Raw genomic sequence first — 15446 nt, 5'->3', positions numbered from 1 at the left:
CAAATGCAGTAGAGTGTGTCTGTAATGTAACCTGGGGTGGCTCCCTGCACCTGGCACTTTGAGTAAGATATACAGCACACCAGGCATCCACCACTGTCTAATCAACACCAATGCAGGAAAGCAGAAAGGCAACTGGTGGTTTGACCTCTAGATCTTTAACACAGAACATTTACTTTCAATCAAAATCACTCTTTGAAAAGCGCAGCTACTGGGACAGATCAAATGCAGCTCAGCTCAACTCACTCTCTACCTGATACAGCCAGATCACTCCAGGTGTGACACCTGAAGATGAGCTCCGTGAAGCTGGCCCCCCTACAGACGGCACAATCGATGAAACCCACCTCAATCGTTTGTGCCGGTTTGTGCCGTTGAAAGTACTGTTTGTGTCCCGAGATATAGCGCCTTGTTTACCGGTGATCACGTGACCATGCACGGCGAGTTTGACCTCCAGTGACCCCGTCTGCCGAGTTCAAGCGCTCTGTTACCGGCGCGAGAGTAACAGTTCTGCAAGTTTGTTCCTCTGTTTGCCCTGGTGAAGGTGCAGCGGTGGAGTTTGCGTTTAATATCATTATCTCCTACGCGTTTGTGTGAACAGGAAAATTAATTAATTAATTTCGGTTCCAATATCGTACCCGAATCAGAAGAGCTGAGGGTGAAGCCTTAAAAAGTGAACATTAGAAAACAATTGTATGCTCTTACAAAGAGGCTTTAATGAACACGTACTGTACGTCATAGCAGTGTCCTTTTTTAGAAATCTGAAGAAGTAAAAGGTTTCGCATTGTCTCCTTCTCACATAAACACAGGCGTCAAGGGACGTGTGAAGATTCGACCTGTCTGTCGAGCCACGTATTTTAAAAGACTTGACTTTGCAACTTTCTGAACCATTGATGCTTTTTTTTATTCAAAGCACATGCACATTCGCCAAAGTGAAAGGGAACCAGTAATTCAGGACTTTATTAAGGGGGCACTATGTACAAAGTTTACACAGTTCATAACACATGCGAGAAACAAGAGTCTACCGTCTCACACATGCAGACCGCGGTAATACTGCAAAATATTCTTATTTTCACAGAACAGAAGTGAAAATATGTCTAGGTTCTCTGAAAAACTGGCGTTATCCACGTGTTTGTATTTACAGGGGTCTTATGCGCAAACATGAAACGATGAGCTCACAGTCCTTTTATCTGTGTGTTCCTGGTCAGCCCTTGGTGTAGAATACAGCATGAGGGCACGCCTTGACCTCTGAAGACACAGATATCATCATCATAATAATAACATCACTTTATTAACCCTTTACAATTTCATGCATTAGGAATGATCTTTTCACAGACCCCAGCTTGCTTTCCATGAGACACAGACACACAGACAGGGAGAGAGCCTGGGGTCAGAGCGCAGGGTCAGCCATTGTACAGCACACCTGGAGCAGTTGGGGTTAAGGGCCTTGCTCAGGGGCCCAATGGAGTAGGATTCCTCTGCCAGCTGCGGGATTTGAACCAGCAACCTTCCAGTCACAAGCGCAGATCCTTAGCCACACTGCCTTTGTTAGATCGTCGGATTTCTCCCAGGTGAAGTCGTGTCTTCTGCAGTCTGCAATGTAATGACCCAGGACATATTTGCTTGTCCAGGTCCATGAAGTCCCCCTCTACCTCAGAAACAGCACAAACGATGAAACCCACTGCAATTGTTAGTGCTGCGTTTGTGCTGCTTTTGTTTCCGAGATATAGCGCCCTGTTTTATCGGGTAATCTACTATCGTGACTATCCACAAGGACATTTACAGGTACCAACTAAATCGGTACTTAAATTACTGGATGTGATGAAAACAATGGATGCAATTTGTTTTCCGAGTCTGTCTGGTCGGGTGGGGGTGGATGTTTTACATTTCAATATAGCGCCTTCTTTTTTCTGGCCGTGACGTCACTCTGTGCGGTTGGCACCATACAAAAACAGCAAGTTCACGACCACCAGATCTTTCAATTGTGATCCTTTGATCAGTTGTAGGGGGGCTGAGTGACATCACACCCCCAAAAAAGAAGGTGCTATATCTCGGGAAAGAAAGAAGCTGGGAAGTTACTTTCAATGGCACAAACCGGCACAAACGTAGCTCTAACGAATGAGGTGGGTTTCATCGTTTGTGCTGTCTGTAGGGGGTGCAACTTCACGGAGCTCTGAAGATGGCTCCGCAGCTGAAATGTTGTTTCTCCTGTCTGCTTGTCAGCGTGGAATGAAGATCTGCAGTACTGTACCTCCATCTCTGGCCAAAACAGACAGCAGAGCTTCAGCTCGACTATAGGCTATCCTGCTTGGAACTCTGGGAAGGAACAGCAGAATATTTTCATACAGATAATATAATTGTTCATCTGAGGAATGCTTTTCTATTAGAGCAGATCCACATATCAGATAAAGGCAACATTGCCAGTGTGGTATTAGTGTTGTAAGTACACCGACCAGAAATCTAACCTGCACAGGGAATTAGGAAGCTGTTCTGCAGGCAAACTATGAAATGAACAGGAACAAGTAATAGGTTTATTCCATGCTGAAAAAAAGAAGAAAGAGAACACAACGTTTCGGCCGTGGAGCCTTCTTCAGGTGTGTGTTCATTTCATATGTGTTTCCCATATGAAATGAACAGATTAGTCTCTTGTCTAGAAGGCTGGAAGTGCTCAGTGGTAGCTCAGTGGTAGAATGCATGCTTCGCATGTCCTGTATGTGGTCCTGGTTCAATCCCCCAGTATCCCCAAGTGCTTTATAGGGGGCTGAGGCTGAGGATCTGTGCCTGTGCCCATGGCTGGAAGGTTGCTGGTTCAAATCCTGTGGCCGGCAGAGGAACCCTACTCTGTTGGGCCCCTGAGCAAGGCCCTTAACCCCAGCTGCTGCAGGGGTGCTGTATAAATGGCTGACCCTGCACTCTGACCCAAAGCTTCTCTCCCTGTCTGTGTGTCTCATGGAGAGCAAGCTGGGGTCTGCGAAAAGACAAATTCCTCATACAAGAAATCGTATATGGCCAATAAAGTGATCTTATCTTATCTAGGGTTGCCTCACTAAGACACAGGCAGTGGGACCTCAGCCCTCCTATATTGTATTTCACCCAAACGCGCCTTGGATCCAGGTAACTTTGGAGGAACACCTTCCCCGGGGTCGTGGCTGACAGTGGGACCCTGCCAAGTGCCCAAGAACCACACGCACGACTCAAGAGAGAGCCTGCCTCCCAGCCGCACAACCATATCACAAAATGGAAACGGGCGCATCTCACAAAGGCACACAATTTTCTTCCGTGTCGGTAACGGTGGGTCGTTGTGCGGCACCGCCAGTGAGCTGCTGTGCACCACTTAATGTGGTGTGGGGTGCGCCTTTCAGTTATTAGAAACGTTTAAAGGTTATGCTAGTGCATATATTTTTGGAACGATTTGCACAACAGCACGTTCAGCTGACCGTCTGCAAGACACCCTAGGTTGCACGGGGGAGGGGAGGGGGGGGGGTCTCGGCTGCTGCCATATATGGGCACGCCGTCGACTCTGCTCTGCTATTGGCTGCTGGCCCTGTGGTGCTGCCTGTCAACAACATGGCCTTCCTCTACGCTGTGGCTGCTCGATTATTTTGATTATCGCAACCCTCCATAGTAGAGGCCCTGTACGTTACTGTACAAGACTAGGGGAACGGTCCTGCTGCCGTTCCATACGTGCGGTTCCAAAAACGCGGACGAAGACCTACGGTACCGGGGATGGCAGCGGGCTCCTTTGAATTGAATTAACGAAGATACAAGTGGGGGGGGGACATCAAATAAGTCCATATTTACACATCTTACTTCTGCCTTGTGAAGGACCCCCCCCCCCCGTTCCAACACACACGCACACAGACCTACCTCACCTCGATCTTATTTGCTTTGCAGTTTGTTGTGGTGAGAGAGAGCAGGCCGAAGCAGGGGGTTGGATTTATCGCTTCACCGGGAGAAAGACTCTCCGTCGCGGTTGGAAGATCTGCCCGGGCAGCGGGCTAATCCGGGAATACATATTGCCGAGGTAAGACTGGGGAGAGAATTTTTTTTTTAAGGCGATCATTTGTGTTTTTTCGTATTTTGAAACAGTTAGATTCATTGGTGTAGCAACGGATGATCTGTTCTCAAATTTGTTAGCTCTCTTTTAAAAATAAGCCCCGCTCGAGCGTTACTTGTGTCTTTTTTTAATCGAATAAAACAACAGTTGAATACACAGCTTTTTAAATATATTATAGCCCTTAGGTGAAATTGCTATGGCCGATATTGCTTGTCATGTTCCGGGTTGCTGTGTGACGAGTTGATACAATATGGTGCAAAACTTAACAAAAAAATCCGATACCTTTTGCAAAATCGAAAGTACTGTATCCACACAGCCGTCATGAGATCGATAGAAATGGATCATAACAGGAAGGAAAACGGAAGGCATTTTGACGTTTTCTGAGAGTTAAAAATACATTAGCTGACAGCGAGAATGTCCTGTCATTAAATCAATGTATGTGTCACGGATCGATATCGTCAGATGGGGACTTGTATCTAAGGGAAAGGTATTTTAGTCGAGTTTTGGAGTCCCGTAGTGAACGACTGATACAACAAGGCACTCTGTATCTGACTGTACCCACAATGAGAGTATTGAGACCCTCTTGTGTGCTGATCATCGGTGATTTAAGATTAAATACATGCCTTTGCGGAATCCTAGCAGCGTTATACATGGTAAACTATATTTTGTTTACTGCAAGGCTCTTCCCCTTTTCGGAGAAGTTGGTGGCTCAGGTTTGAGGAAGTGCTCCCAACAGTGTCGTTTGTCCTTGTTCCCCAAAATGATGTGAGCTGCATGTGTGTGGGGTTTCTGTTTAACTTCGGTTACACACGCATCTGATTCTCTTGTGGAAGGAAACTCCGGCCTGAAAATGAATCTTCTTTTTTAGCCATAACTTCAGATGAAGTGTTGATGACTCTGTACCTTTAGAAAAATACTACTATTTGGTGACCACGCTGAAGCAGGGTGTTTGTCGGTCTCAGTGCTGTACTGGTTTGGGCTTGTATTGGCAACAGTGTTATTTGTGGCCCATATTGTTGTCGGCGGTGTACAGCATGGACTTTGGCCAAGTTATAAGAGACATAAGTTTCTGTTAACATGTTGTGACTTAACTCCGGCGCTGGAGACTGAAATGCTGCTCAGAAACATTTTAAATGAGAAGTTCTGATAACGCACACTTTCCAAACGCGGTTACTTCTTTGCTCAGAGGTCTGTTCGATGACTTGGGACAAGGTGATTCCCACTGAAGTCCTAGTGAGCACCTAGCAATTGAGTTTGTCCTGGGGTTTCAATCAGGGAATAGAGATCATGGTTGTCTTGTCTAGGTTAATAATCAGTAATTGGTTCACTGAAGTAGCACTGAGCTTGTTAGGAATGAGAAGAAGGGTTTTACACAGTAGCTTTAGTAGAGTCAGAATCAAAGAGGCCTAATCCAGAGGTCTCAAACTCTCTTCCTGGGGGACTTTGTGTCTGAAGGGCCTCTGGGATCACCTGAGCTCTGTTGCATTGTTGATCTAATCATTTCTCATGATTGTCATACCTCTGACGAGGCACTGAGGAGGTGTACAGGTCACTGCACAGTTCCTTTAATATCCAGAATATTTGGAGCAATCCACTGTAAAAGACCTTAAGTAAATTCCTCCTTTTATACTGAGCATGAAAAGAAACTTGTTACTCTGTGTTTCTGTTGGAAAGTTGTACAGATTTTGGATATGAAATGTTTTTTGGCAGTATTTTGTTTAATTGACCATTCCCGACCGACTGTGATCTACATGAGGGATTTTGACTGCCGTGTAAGCACTAAACCGCAGTAGAGAGAGCATTGGTTACAGGCGATGACCAGATTTGACCTGTTGAATTTCAAGCCTGGTGCCCTTTTAAGTCTTGGGGGTCGCAGTGGGATGATGTATAACATTTTATGGTACAAGCAGTGAATTAGCACATGCTTGTCCAGGCTCTACTAGAGAAAATTGACAAAATACCCCCCAAGCTGCATCTGTACCCTGGTGTAAAGTATCTCATAGCTGGGAAGCTTGTATTGTTTTCCAAGGTGGCCACATACTTTACTAGTAGTCTGAGACTTTTGCTGTAGACACTCTCTTTATAACAACTAATAATCAGCATAGTGACTTTACCAATGTCTTATCTGTTCCACAAAATGTCAGTGCACCCGTTACTAAAAGAGGCTTCATTTTCTTGGAAACTTTGTGAATTTTGTTAGTTTAAAGTGATACATTTCTTTTGTTACGCAGTATTTAATGAAAATAATTAGGTTAATTATTTGATGACTCAGCGGCATGGTGGCGCAGGGGTTAGCATTTCTGCCTCACAGCGCTGGGGCCCTGGGTTTAATTCTGTACCTGGGATGTTATCCGTGTGGAGTCTGTAGGTTCTCCCTGTGTTTGCTTGGGTTTCCCGCTGGGTGCTCTGGTTTCCTCCCAGAGCCCAAAGACATACTGTACAGTGCTGCTGGGCTAATTGGCTACTGGGAAAACCGGGCTTGGTATGAGTGTGTGTGTGTTTGTGTTTGTGTCTGTCTGCCCTGTGATGGACTGGCGTCCCATCCGAGGTGTATCCTGCCTCGCATCCGAAGGTTTTGGGGATAGAATCCAGCTTCCCCGCAACACTGAAGTGGATGAAGTGCTTAGAAAATGTTTGGATTTGACAACTCGGGCTGGAACAAAAACCCGCAGGGGTTAGGCCCTCCAGGACCACTGCCCTTATCTAAGCACAGAGGGCCGTGGGTAAAAAGTGAAAAGCTGGCGGGCTGTGGTCAGTGCTGCCAGAATACCTGAAAAGTGGAACTGATCCCAGGTCCAGCCTGACGGCTCTCAGCTCTGTACGAGAGGGAGAATTACTCAGGGTCTTGTGCAGAGCGTATTGTCTCAGTTTGACCAAGGTCTATGATCAGATTTGTAAAACATTTTGGTGTAGTTCTCACTCCCCCTTGTTATGAATTGTAGGCTACAAGGTAAAAAAAAAAAGAAGGCGGGGGTGGAACTGCTGGGGGGGTAGTTTGACGTTAGGGGTCTCCAGTCCTCGAGAGCCCCAGTTGATGAGGTTAATTGGTTTCTCAAAATTGTGTGTGTGTGTGCCCTCCCAGGGACTGGCATCCTGTCTTGTGCCCTGGGCTTTCTGGCTAGGACTGGGCTGTCAGAATAACTGGTTTCAAATAAAGAATGGATGATCTATACATTCCTTGACTCACCTGTTTCCAGTGAAATGGTTGTTTTCAATTGGGAATTTGCATTTTTTTTTTAATTTCAGGAGATAAGGATTTTCACTGATGGAGAAGGCTTACAATTGAGCAGCTTCAGTAATTCTGAAGGAACAGGAAAAGGTTTATTCCATGCTGACAAGAAAAGAGACACAACATTTTGAATTTCTGATGCAATTACCGCTTGATAGTTCTAGTGGGATAATCATAGTTATTGCAATGGATGTGCCGCATGGATGCAATGCAGTTGTTTTATTACTTCCTTCTGTACATTGGTTTCCCACCACCTGAACTGTGGAGTTTCCTCACACCGTCTGCTTCAGCATAAATCACTCCCTGTATACCATCTGTCAGCTTGAAATCTAAAGCGTTAATTTTGAGAAGATTTGCAACACATTACTTTGGGTTATGTCCTTCTACAGTAATATTGTGAATGATGGCATGATTTATAAACTTAGGATAGGTTGTGTTACTTTTGCATGTCAATTCCAACACACCAGCTCTCGAAAAAGCCAGGCAGTGCTGCATATAGAACACTACAGTACACAGATGTCTTGCGACACTCCACCATTTGGCAGAGAGATTACACAGGAGAGCCTGCACTTTGATAGTATTACTAAGCAGGAATTGCAGAATGACATCAGCTGTGCTGATGAAGTCAGCCTGTATATATTCCTTCCTGTATGAAATTCGGAGGATGTGGGAGTCTTTAATTAGTAGTAAAGAATAGCTGAAGAGTAAGCACTCCATTAAACATGAGACCGTAGGTGCAGAGGTCCTGTCCTTGCCTGTCAGAATTGTCCTTTCTTCTGCGTCTCTAAGTCGGCACTTGAAGGTGTTTGAAATCTTCAGTCTGAGGTGGAACAAAAACCCACAGACACTGTGGCCCTGCAGGACTGGATCTGCATGCCTCTTGTGCTTTGCCTCCTTGCATTGACCTGTCGAACACATTCATAAAATGAATCTGCGTGTGGGAATTGGGCACGATGTGGGCGGAGTGGTTTCATTTCACGTTCGCAAAAAAGTGAAAGCATGTAAGCTATGGCGTTCCTCTAAACGTGCTCACTTTTACACTACACTGTCTCTTTTCTTGTCAGCATGGAATAAACCTTTTCCTGTTCCTTCAGAATTACTGAAGCTGCTCAATTGTAAGCCTTCTCCATCAGTGAAAATCCTTATCTCCTGAAATTAGTCTTGTCTTTCTAATGCCAGTTAGGAGGAGGTTGAACATAAAAAGCTAAAGCTGGAAGAACTGGAATAGGGAAGGTCTAGAATCGTGAGCTTTCCCATCACTGGTGTCTCTTTGGGGAACTCTAGTCTTGTGGTGTGCAGCTCAGACTTTCCAGATACTGTATATTTAGCTGTAAAGCATGGTAGAGTTATAAAAATGGCCTTTTCAATTTTGGAATTGTTTTGGCTGTAGCATTTGACTAACAGGAACAGGTAGTGAGAGTCGGTTTGGGACTGAGAGTCAGGGAAATACCACTTCTGTCTGGTGCCTTATCGTGCTCGGATCTCTTTGGGCGGCCCAGGTTTTCTGAGGGCTGGGACGAAGTCTATGCAGTCCTCCGTTACAAGGCTGGAACATCTTAATTCTTTAATTGACTGTTCTGTTGTGGAGTAAATTATTCAGGTGCTTGTTCCTGAAAGAGCTGTGTGATGAATGAGGAGGCCATTGTCATGAGTAGCCCTCGTGACGTATGTGCTGTTTCTTAAAGGCATGCTGCTCTTGCACTGGTGCGTGATCTCGAACTCTGGGGCTTCCCTCCGTAGTCCTGGTCCCTAAATTGAATTAAATTGTACTTTGGAGTAGTGCCTAGAGCTCTGGCCTCCCAGAGGAAGGTCATGGGTTCAAATCTCAAGTGAGGCACTGCTGTTGTACCATTGAGCAAGGTACATCTCTCAGGCCACTCCAGTGAAGAAAGGGGTATTCTCCAGGGTGTCATTATTACATAAGAATTGGACTTACCAGGTGAAATAAAGGTTTATAAATATCTGATTGGGGAGACATTTTCTGTAAAAAACAATTCAGTGCTCCTGAAAATCTTGCATTTTCAGCTTCAATTTCAGCTTCAAAACTGAAAATATAGAGTCAAGGGGGTTTAAAAAATCTTAGTTAAAATATGCGGTCCATTTTAGTGATCGAGCTCGGCTAGAACAAATCTCGGCAAATACCGTGATTCCCTGGACTGGGAATACTCTAGCTTCAGGCTGAAGCATCTCTCTGTCTGGATAACTTTATGGTGCAGAAAACCTCATTAGTAAGCATTCTCTTAGGTAAGAGACCATTATCGATTTTTTTAACAAAATGTAATTGAGTTTGTGAGCTGGTATCCAGGTACTCAGCATTCATGTGAACCACTGCTATTGCACACCGATAAGAGGCCACTTCACTAATTGTGTGGCTTGTTAAGGCAGTTTTGTGTATCTACATTAAGTAAGGTTTGCTACAGCAAAAGGTCTGAATATTTATGACTTTTTTATGTTTGTCTTTAATATTATAAGATAAGATCAGATCACTTTATTGGCTGTATACAATTTCTTGCATTAGGAATTTGTCTTTTCACAGACCCCAGCTTACTCTCCATGAGACACACAGACAGGGAGAGAGAAGCTTGGGGTCAGAGCACAGTGTCTGCCATTGTACAGCGCCCCTGGAGCAGCTGGGGTTAAGGGCCTCGCTCAGGGGCCCAGTGGAGTAGGATTCCTCTGCTGGCTGCAGGTTTGAACCGGCAACCTTCCAGCCACAGGCGCAGATCCTGAGCCACAGTGCCATCATTCCGCCCTTTAAATTATGTATTTACTTTTTTGCTTTTTGCTTTGAATGTGTGCAGTAGGCTGTGTACGTAACAGATATTAATTGCTACTTCACAGTGTCATGGCTGGCTACTATAAAGCAGCAAAATGTGAGAATTGTGCAAGGGCCTGAGTACTAGTGCAAGGCACTATAAGCACAAACCTCCAGTCTCTGAAGGTCAGAATTCAGCTGGTTTTCTAGATCGCATTGCATTGAATCATCAGCAGCAGCAGCAGTTGGAAGTGTAGTTAATCTGTGTTAAATCGGTCCTGTTAATTTAACGATCAGCTCTTTAAGGTGATCTTTAAGGTGATCTTTAAGGTGATTAAGAGTAAATAAGGAATGAACACCCAAGACTGGAGTTTGCGCCACCTGTAGATGAGTTTTAAGGAGCGACAGGCATGCCGTGGGCGAAGACCTGTGTTCTGATGTGACAGTGAAATGGATTTAGGGACATCGATGAATAAATGAGTCTAATTCTCTCCCTTTCGGGACATTATTAAACATTCTGATGCAGGAAACGGCAGCAAGCAATTACTGTTAATGATCATGAATCGAATAAGAACGTGGCTGTGGTGTAATCCTGAGGAAGAGAAGGCTGTGTTTCGTCTCTCCTTACCGAATGCGCTGGAGCTGGATTTACAGGATATTGCAAAAAGCTTAGTGCTGGCCTGAATCTGCAGGAATGCTTTCAAACACAAAAACCGCCTCATCGCCCAGATTTACTGAGTGGTCAGGAATAACGCCTAGCCCCTAGCCTCTCAGAGTTTGTTTTTTTATTGACACTACATAGTTATTTGTATCTCTACCATCTGTGTAGATCTGAGGGATTCCTGCCGTGTGGTGCTTTTTTAATTCTTGTTTCTTGCCATGCATTATTAAACAAGAAGGGATCGGTGGGCGTGGGGCTCTCTGAGTCACCTGTATATTTTAAGTTGCTCTTACCATGAATGACTACATCTGATTGAAACATGCAGCTTCCTGGAGGCTGCAGATCTCATAAGAGAGAAAGACAAATAAACACAATGGATCTGTTCAGTTAAACATTTCCCAGATGTGTGTATTCCCCAAATCTGTCAGAGGATTTGACATCCTCATTTCTAAGATTTCCTGTCAAGTTCTCCACAGCGTATACAGCGTGCTTCTGATCTTTTTTTTTTCCCTGCACGGAATTGGGATATTTGAGTTCTCCGCTTCCCCATCGTCCTTAATGATGAAGTGCTTTCTGTCTACAATGCCCCTTCAGTAATGTATGCTAATGCAAAATTTCAGCGCTTACTGTAGATGAAAACAGCTATTAAAATAGCTCACAGATATTTGTAATTATCAGACTAATTTAGGCGCCATTAAAGATAGGGGCATGAATTGGTGGAACACTAGGCATAACGGAGGCGAGCCGAGAATGTAAAATTCTTGGTGCTTAATGTTTCAGGAGTGCTTTTTATATCGGTTTGCTTTTATTTCAGTGAGAAGTGATTTTCTCATTATCTTGATAAGGTTCTACAACCCTCCACAGAGCACTGTCTTTCTCCTGCTTTAGCAGTTTAGTTGTAAATTACCATGGGGGTGTACAGAGAGGTTTCAGATTTTCTTTCGGTGGGTTGTTTTTGTTTTGGGAATATCAAAAGGAAGTAGATGACACTTTCTTTTGACTCTAGTATTCAACAGTTGTAAACTGGACAGAAACCTGCCCGTGCACTCAGTCTCATTGCCTCGAAGCTATTAATGAATGTTTTGTCATCAAAAATAGAACCCATAGATCACTTAATACACCGTTCTCAAGTACAGACCTTTACAGAAAGAATCAAAACCTGTTTCATGTACAAAGAGGTGATAAAATAGATAGATAATGCTTTATTAATCCCGTAGGGAAATTGATGTGTTACAGCAGTCCAGCCCAAGACAAGCAAAAACAGACATCAGAATAGTTATAAAACAAAAGACAACAAAATAAATAAAAATTTTGGTCCAGGATTCATTCAAAACCCTTTTGTTCCTTTGCCAAATGATTAAAGAGGGTGGTCGTAATTTTCACAGACTGGAAAAAAAGAACACGTTTCGTATAAAGCAATATGTGTACACAACTAGAACTGTGCTAAAGCTGTAACATTCCAGGGCCTTAGTCTTCAAGTGGTCCTCACCGAGTGCAGATCAAAAATCACAGTAGCAATACCAGCTGCGGATTCTTAGCACTATGTAACTTAAGTCGGCGTTGTTTTGTAGCACCCAAATGAGGTAGATGAATCAGTTGACTTCCCGTTGTTTGTAACCTTGTTCTTGTTTTTATGGTTTTCAGTCACACACTTAGCCAAGGTCCTCATCAGGCCGGTTTTTCCAAACATCCCAAAGAAATATAGATAATGTATCACCATGATACCAACCCGTACCACCTGAAAGCATGTCGATCCAGTTACTTAAATCTGTGGATGCCACTGGCTTCTTGACTTCAGTTTTCCTGTAACACAGACAAACGAAAGAATGCTGCCATGTAGTTAGGTCTTTCAGAGTTATGGGGATTATGAAAGGAGTCCCTTGTTCTTTCACAGATCTGTGACTAATGCTTTTCATGCTTTAGTTTCCTTGATGTAGCAGTAATGGCTATGGAAGACATCGGGGCCTTGCCACAGGGGGACTGCCGTGTTTGTCTAATCCTGTGGCTTTGCTGTCTCCGTAGGTCGCACTGAATGTCAGCTCCGCCGGGATCGATCTCCGACGCCCTAGCCCAGGCTGCAGCGACGATGAGCTCCGAGGATCGGCATGGCAGCTCCGTGGCTTGAAGGAGGGAGGCTCCCTGAGCAGCTGCATGACGACATGCTCCCCAGTAGCCCATGATGGACCCCGATACCTTCTCCCACATCCGCCTCTGGTGCCCCCGACCGTTCGGCACCTACTCCCAGAACAAGCCATGCGGCGGGGCGGGGGGAGGGGGCGCCGGCGGGGGGGCCCTGCGGAAGGCGGCCGGAGAGCTGGTCGGCCGGACACCGACGGAGGTCGATGAGGGGGAGTCGGCTTCCGAGAACACCCCCCCGCCGCCCCCGGCCCCCAAGGCCCCTCCCCCGCCGCCCCCCAGCGGGGCCCAGGTGGAGGAGGGCCGGGTGCTGCTGGACACCTGGTATGTCATCAAGCCGGGGAACACCAAGGAGAAGATCGCCTTCTTCGTCGCCCACCAGTGCAGCGGCGTGGGCCTGGCGCGGCCCAGTGCCATGAAGGTGAAAGGGAACTGGGGCACAGACTGCTCCAAGGCCAAGAGGCGGCGGCGCTGCTCCTCCTACGACCCCCCGGGCAAAGTGAGGGGCGGGTCCTCGGAGCTGACGGCGAAGGAGCCCTCGTCGGAGCAGGAGGCCCCCGAGCTGAACGAGATGGATCTCCTGTCTGTGGCGGAGATGGTGGCTCTGGTAGAGCAGAGGACAGCTATGGCTCTGCAGGGCATGGTGACGCAAGGACCTCTCCAGTCCCATCCCATGCCCACCTCCCCGAGCCCCATGAGGGGCTCCCCCTCGAGCTCCGGCTCCATTGTGTTCCTGTCCGAATCCCCCGAGGCCCGCCCCCAATCCTCGACCTCCGGCTCCCCTGCCCCCGAAAAGCAGCAGCCCACCCCAGACTCGCGGCGGGTGGCCCGGGCCATCGCCCACTTCGAGTCGCAGCAGCAGCAGCTGGAGAGCGCCCTCCTGAGGCGTGCTGGGGCAGAGCGGGAGAGCGGGGAGGAGGACCAGCAGGGAGAGGCCGGGGGGAGCAGCGGGAACAGGGGCAGAGGAGGAGGAGGAGGGGAGGTGAGAATTGCCTTCCGGGTCTCCAGCATGGACCCGCGTTCCCAGTCCGAACCGGCTGGCCGGCCTAACTGCATGTTCCTGAGCTGCGGGGGTGGGGGGGTAGCGGCAGCCCGGCGGGGGCGCGCGCCAAGGAGAAGATCACCTGTGACCTCTACCAGCTGGTCAGCCCCTCGTCCCGCGACCCCCTGCCCACGAGCAACATGGGGCTTCTCCTGGCCGCCTCCCCCAAGGCGGACTCCCGGGGGGAAGGACAAGCGGAGCGCCCCATCCCGCCCATCGGCTCGGACTCGGCCCCGGACGGCGGGAACGCGGACAAGAAGGCGAGGGAGTGCGTGACGGGGTTCCACGTGGAGGTGGTGGTGACGGGCGCGGTAGACCAGTGCGTCTTCTACGGCAAGGACAGCACTGAAAACGTGCAGGAGGAGACGGTCTGCTTCACAGTCGGTTCCCAGGTGCCAGACCCTGGCGAAGACCCTCCTCCCGGCCAGCTCTTCTTCCTGCAGCCCCCCAGGCCCGAGGAAGAAGGGGTAGCCCATGGCTCCCTGGACTGCGCCAACAACAACGGCCCTGCTGGGAGCCTGGACCGGCCAGACTCCCCCACGGCGGCGTCCGAGCCGGACTCCGCGGACACCTCCCTGTGCCGCCTGTACCGCCACGTCTCCCACGACTTCCTGGAGATCCGCTTCAAGATCCAGCGCTTGCTGGAGCCCCGGCAGTACATGCTGCTCCTGCCCGACCACATCATGGTCAACATTTTCAGCTACCTGCCCACCCGCTCCCTGGCTGCCCTCAAGTGCACCTGCCACGACTTCAAGGCACTGATCGAAACCTACGGCATCCACGCCACCGACTCGCGCTGGAACCAGGACCCGCTGTACCGCGACGACCCCTGCAAGCAGTGCAAGAGGCACTACGAGAGGGGGGACGTCTCGCTCTGCCGCTGGCACCCCAAACCTTACCACCACGACCTGCCTTACGGACGCTCGTACTGGATGTGCTGCCGGCGCACCGACAAGGACACGCCGGGCTGCCGGGTGGGGCTGCACGACAACAACTGGGTGCAGCCCTGCGAGCTGGTGCACGCCCGCTCCAGGCGGGAGGACGGGAGGTGAAACGCGCTCCCGACCCGGGGACAGAGACACACGGGGGCTGCGGTGTGGACGCTTGCTGTTGAAAAGAAATCGGAAAAGAAACGATTCCGTGCCGCTTTGCGGAGCTGTGCAAGTTGGGTTTGTGTGCTGCGTGTGTGCATGTCTTTTTGTTTTGTTTTTTTAAGCTGTTGGAACATTTTCCAGTGCACAATCTCACCTCCACCCCCCCGTTTTGGAATTTTTCTAACTTTATTTTGGCCCTTCTTTCTCCGTGCTGGCCGGCTAAACGTCATAGACTTCTGCCAAAGCTGTGACGTGCCGTGCGACAAAGAAACCTTAGACCACAAAAGACAGGAACACCAGCTTCAAGCCTTAACCCCCCCTGTGTAGAGTGAAATCCCATTTCCTTTACGTTGAACGCCCCCAGATTGTGCAAATTCAAAACCCCAGTGTCAATAATGTGGTGTGGGAAATATATGTAGGTTTCAAGCTGTACAGTGCTAAGGGGCATTTCTCCAATAAACTAAAGTGATTAAACTGG

At 47.8% G+C, this 15446-nt stretch overlaps 1 protein-coding gene across 1 annotated transcript; it reads left to right on the top strand.

Moving 5' to 3' along the window:
* The first annotated feature begins 3537 nt into the window (after positions 1-3537).
* Positions 3538-15446, top strand: fbxo46 (F-box protein 46). Its single transcript, XM_006627634.3, is given in 3 exon segments — positions 3538-4018; positions 12719-13916; positions 13919-15446. Coding segments are annotated over 2 exon segments (2052 nt in total). The 5' UTR covers positions 3538-4018; positions 12719-12872; the 3' UTR covers positions 14927-15446.

The sequence above is a fragment of the Lepisosteus oculatus genome, chromosome 3, assembly GCF_040954835.1.
Source record: "Lepisosteus oculatus isolate fLepOcu1 chromosome 3, fLepOcu1.hap2, whole genome shotgun sequence".
Lineage (NCBI taxonomy): Eukaryota > Metazoa > Chordata > Actinopteri > Semionotiformes > Lepisosteidae > Lepisosteus > Lepisosteus oculatus.
This window is presented reverse-complemented; position numbering and strand designations above follow the sequence as displayed.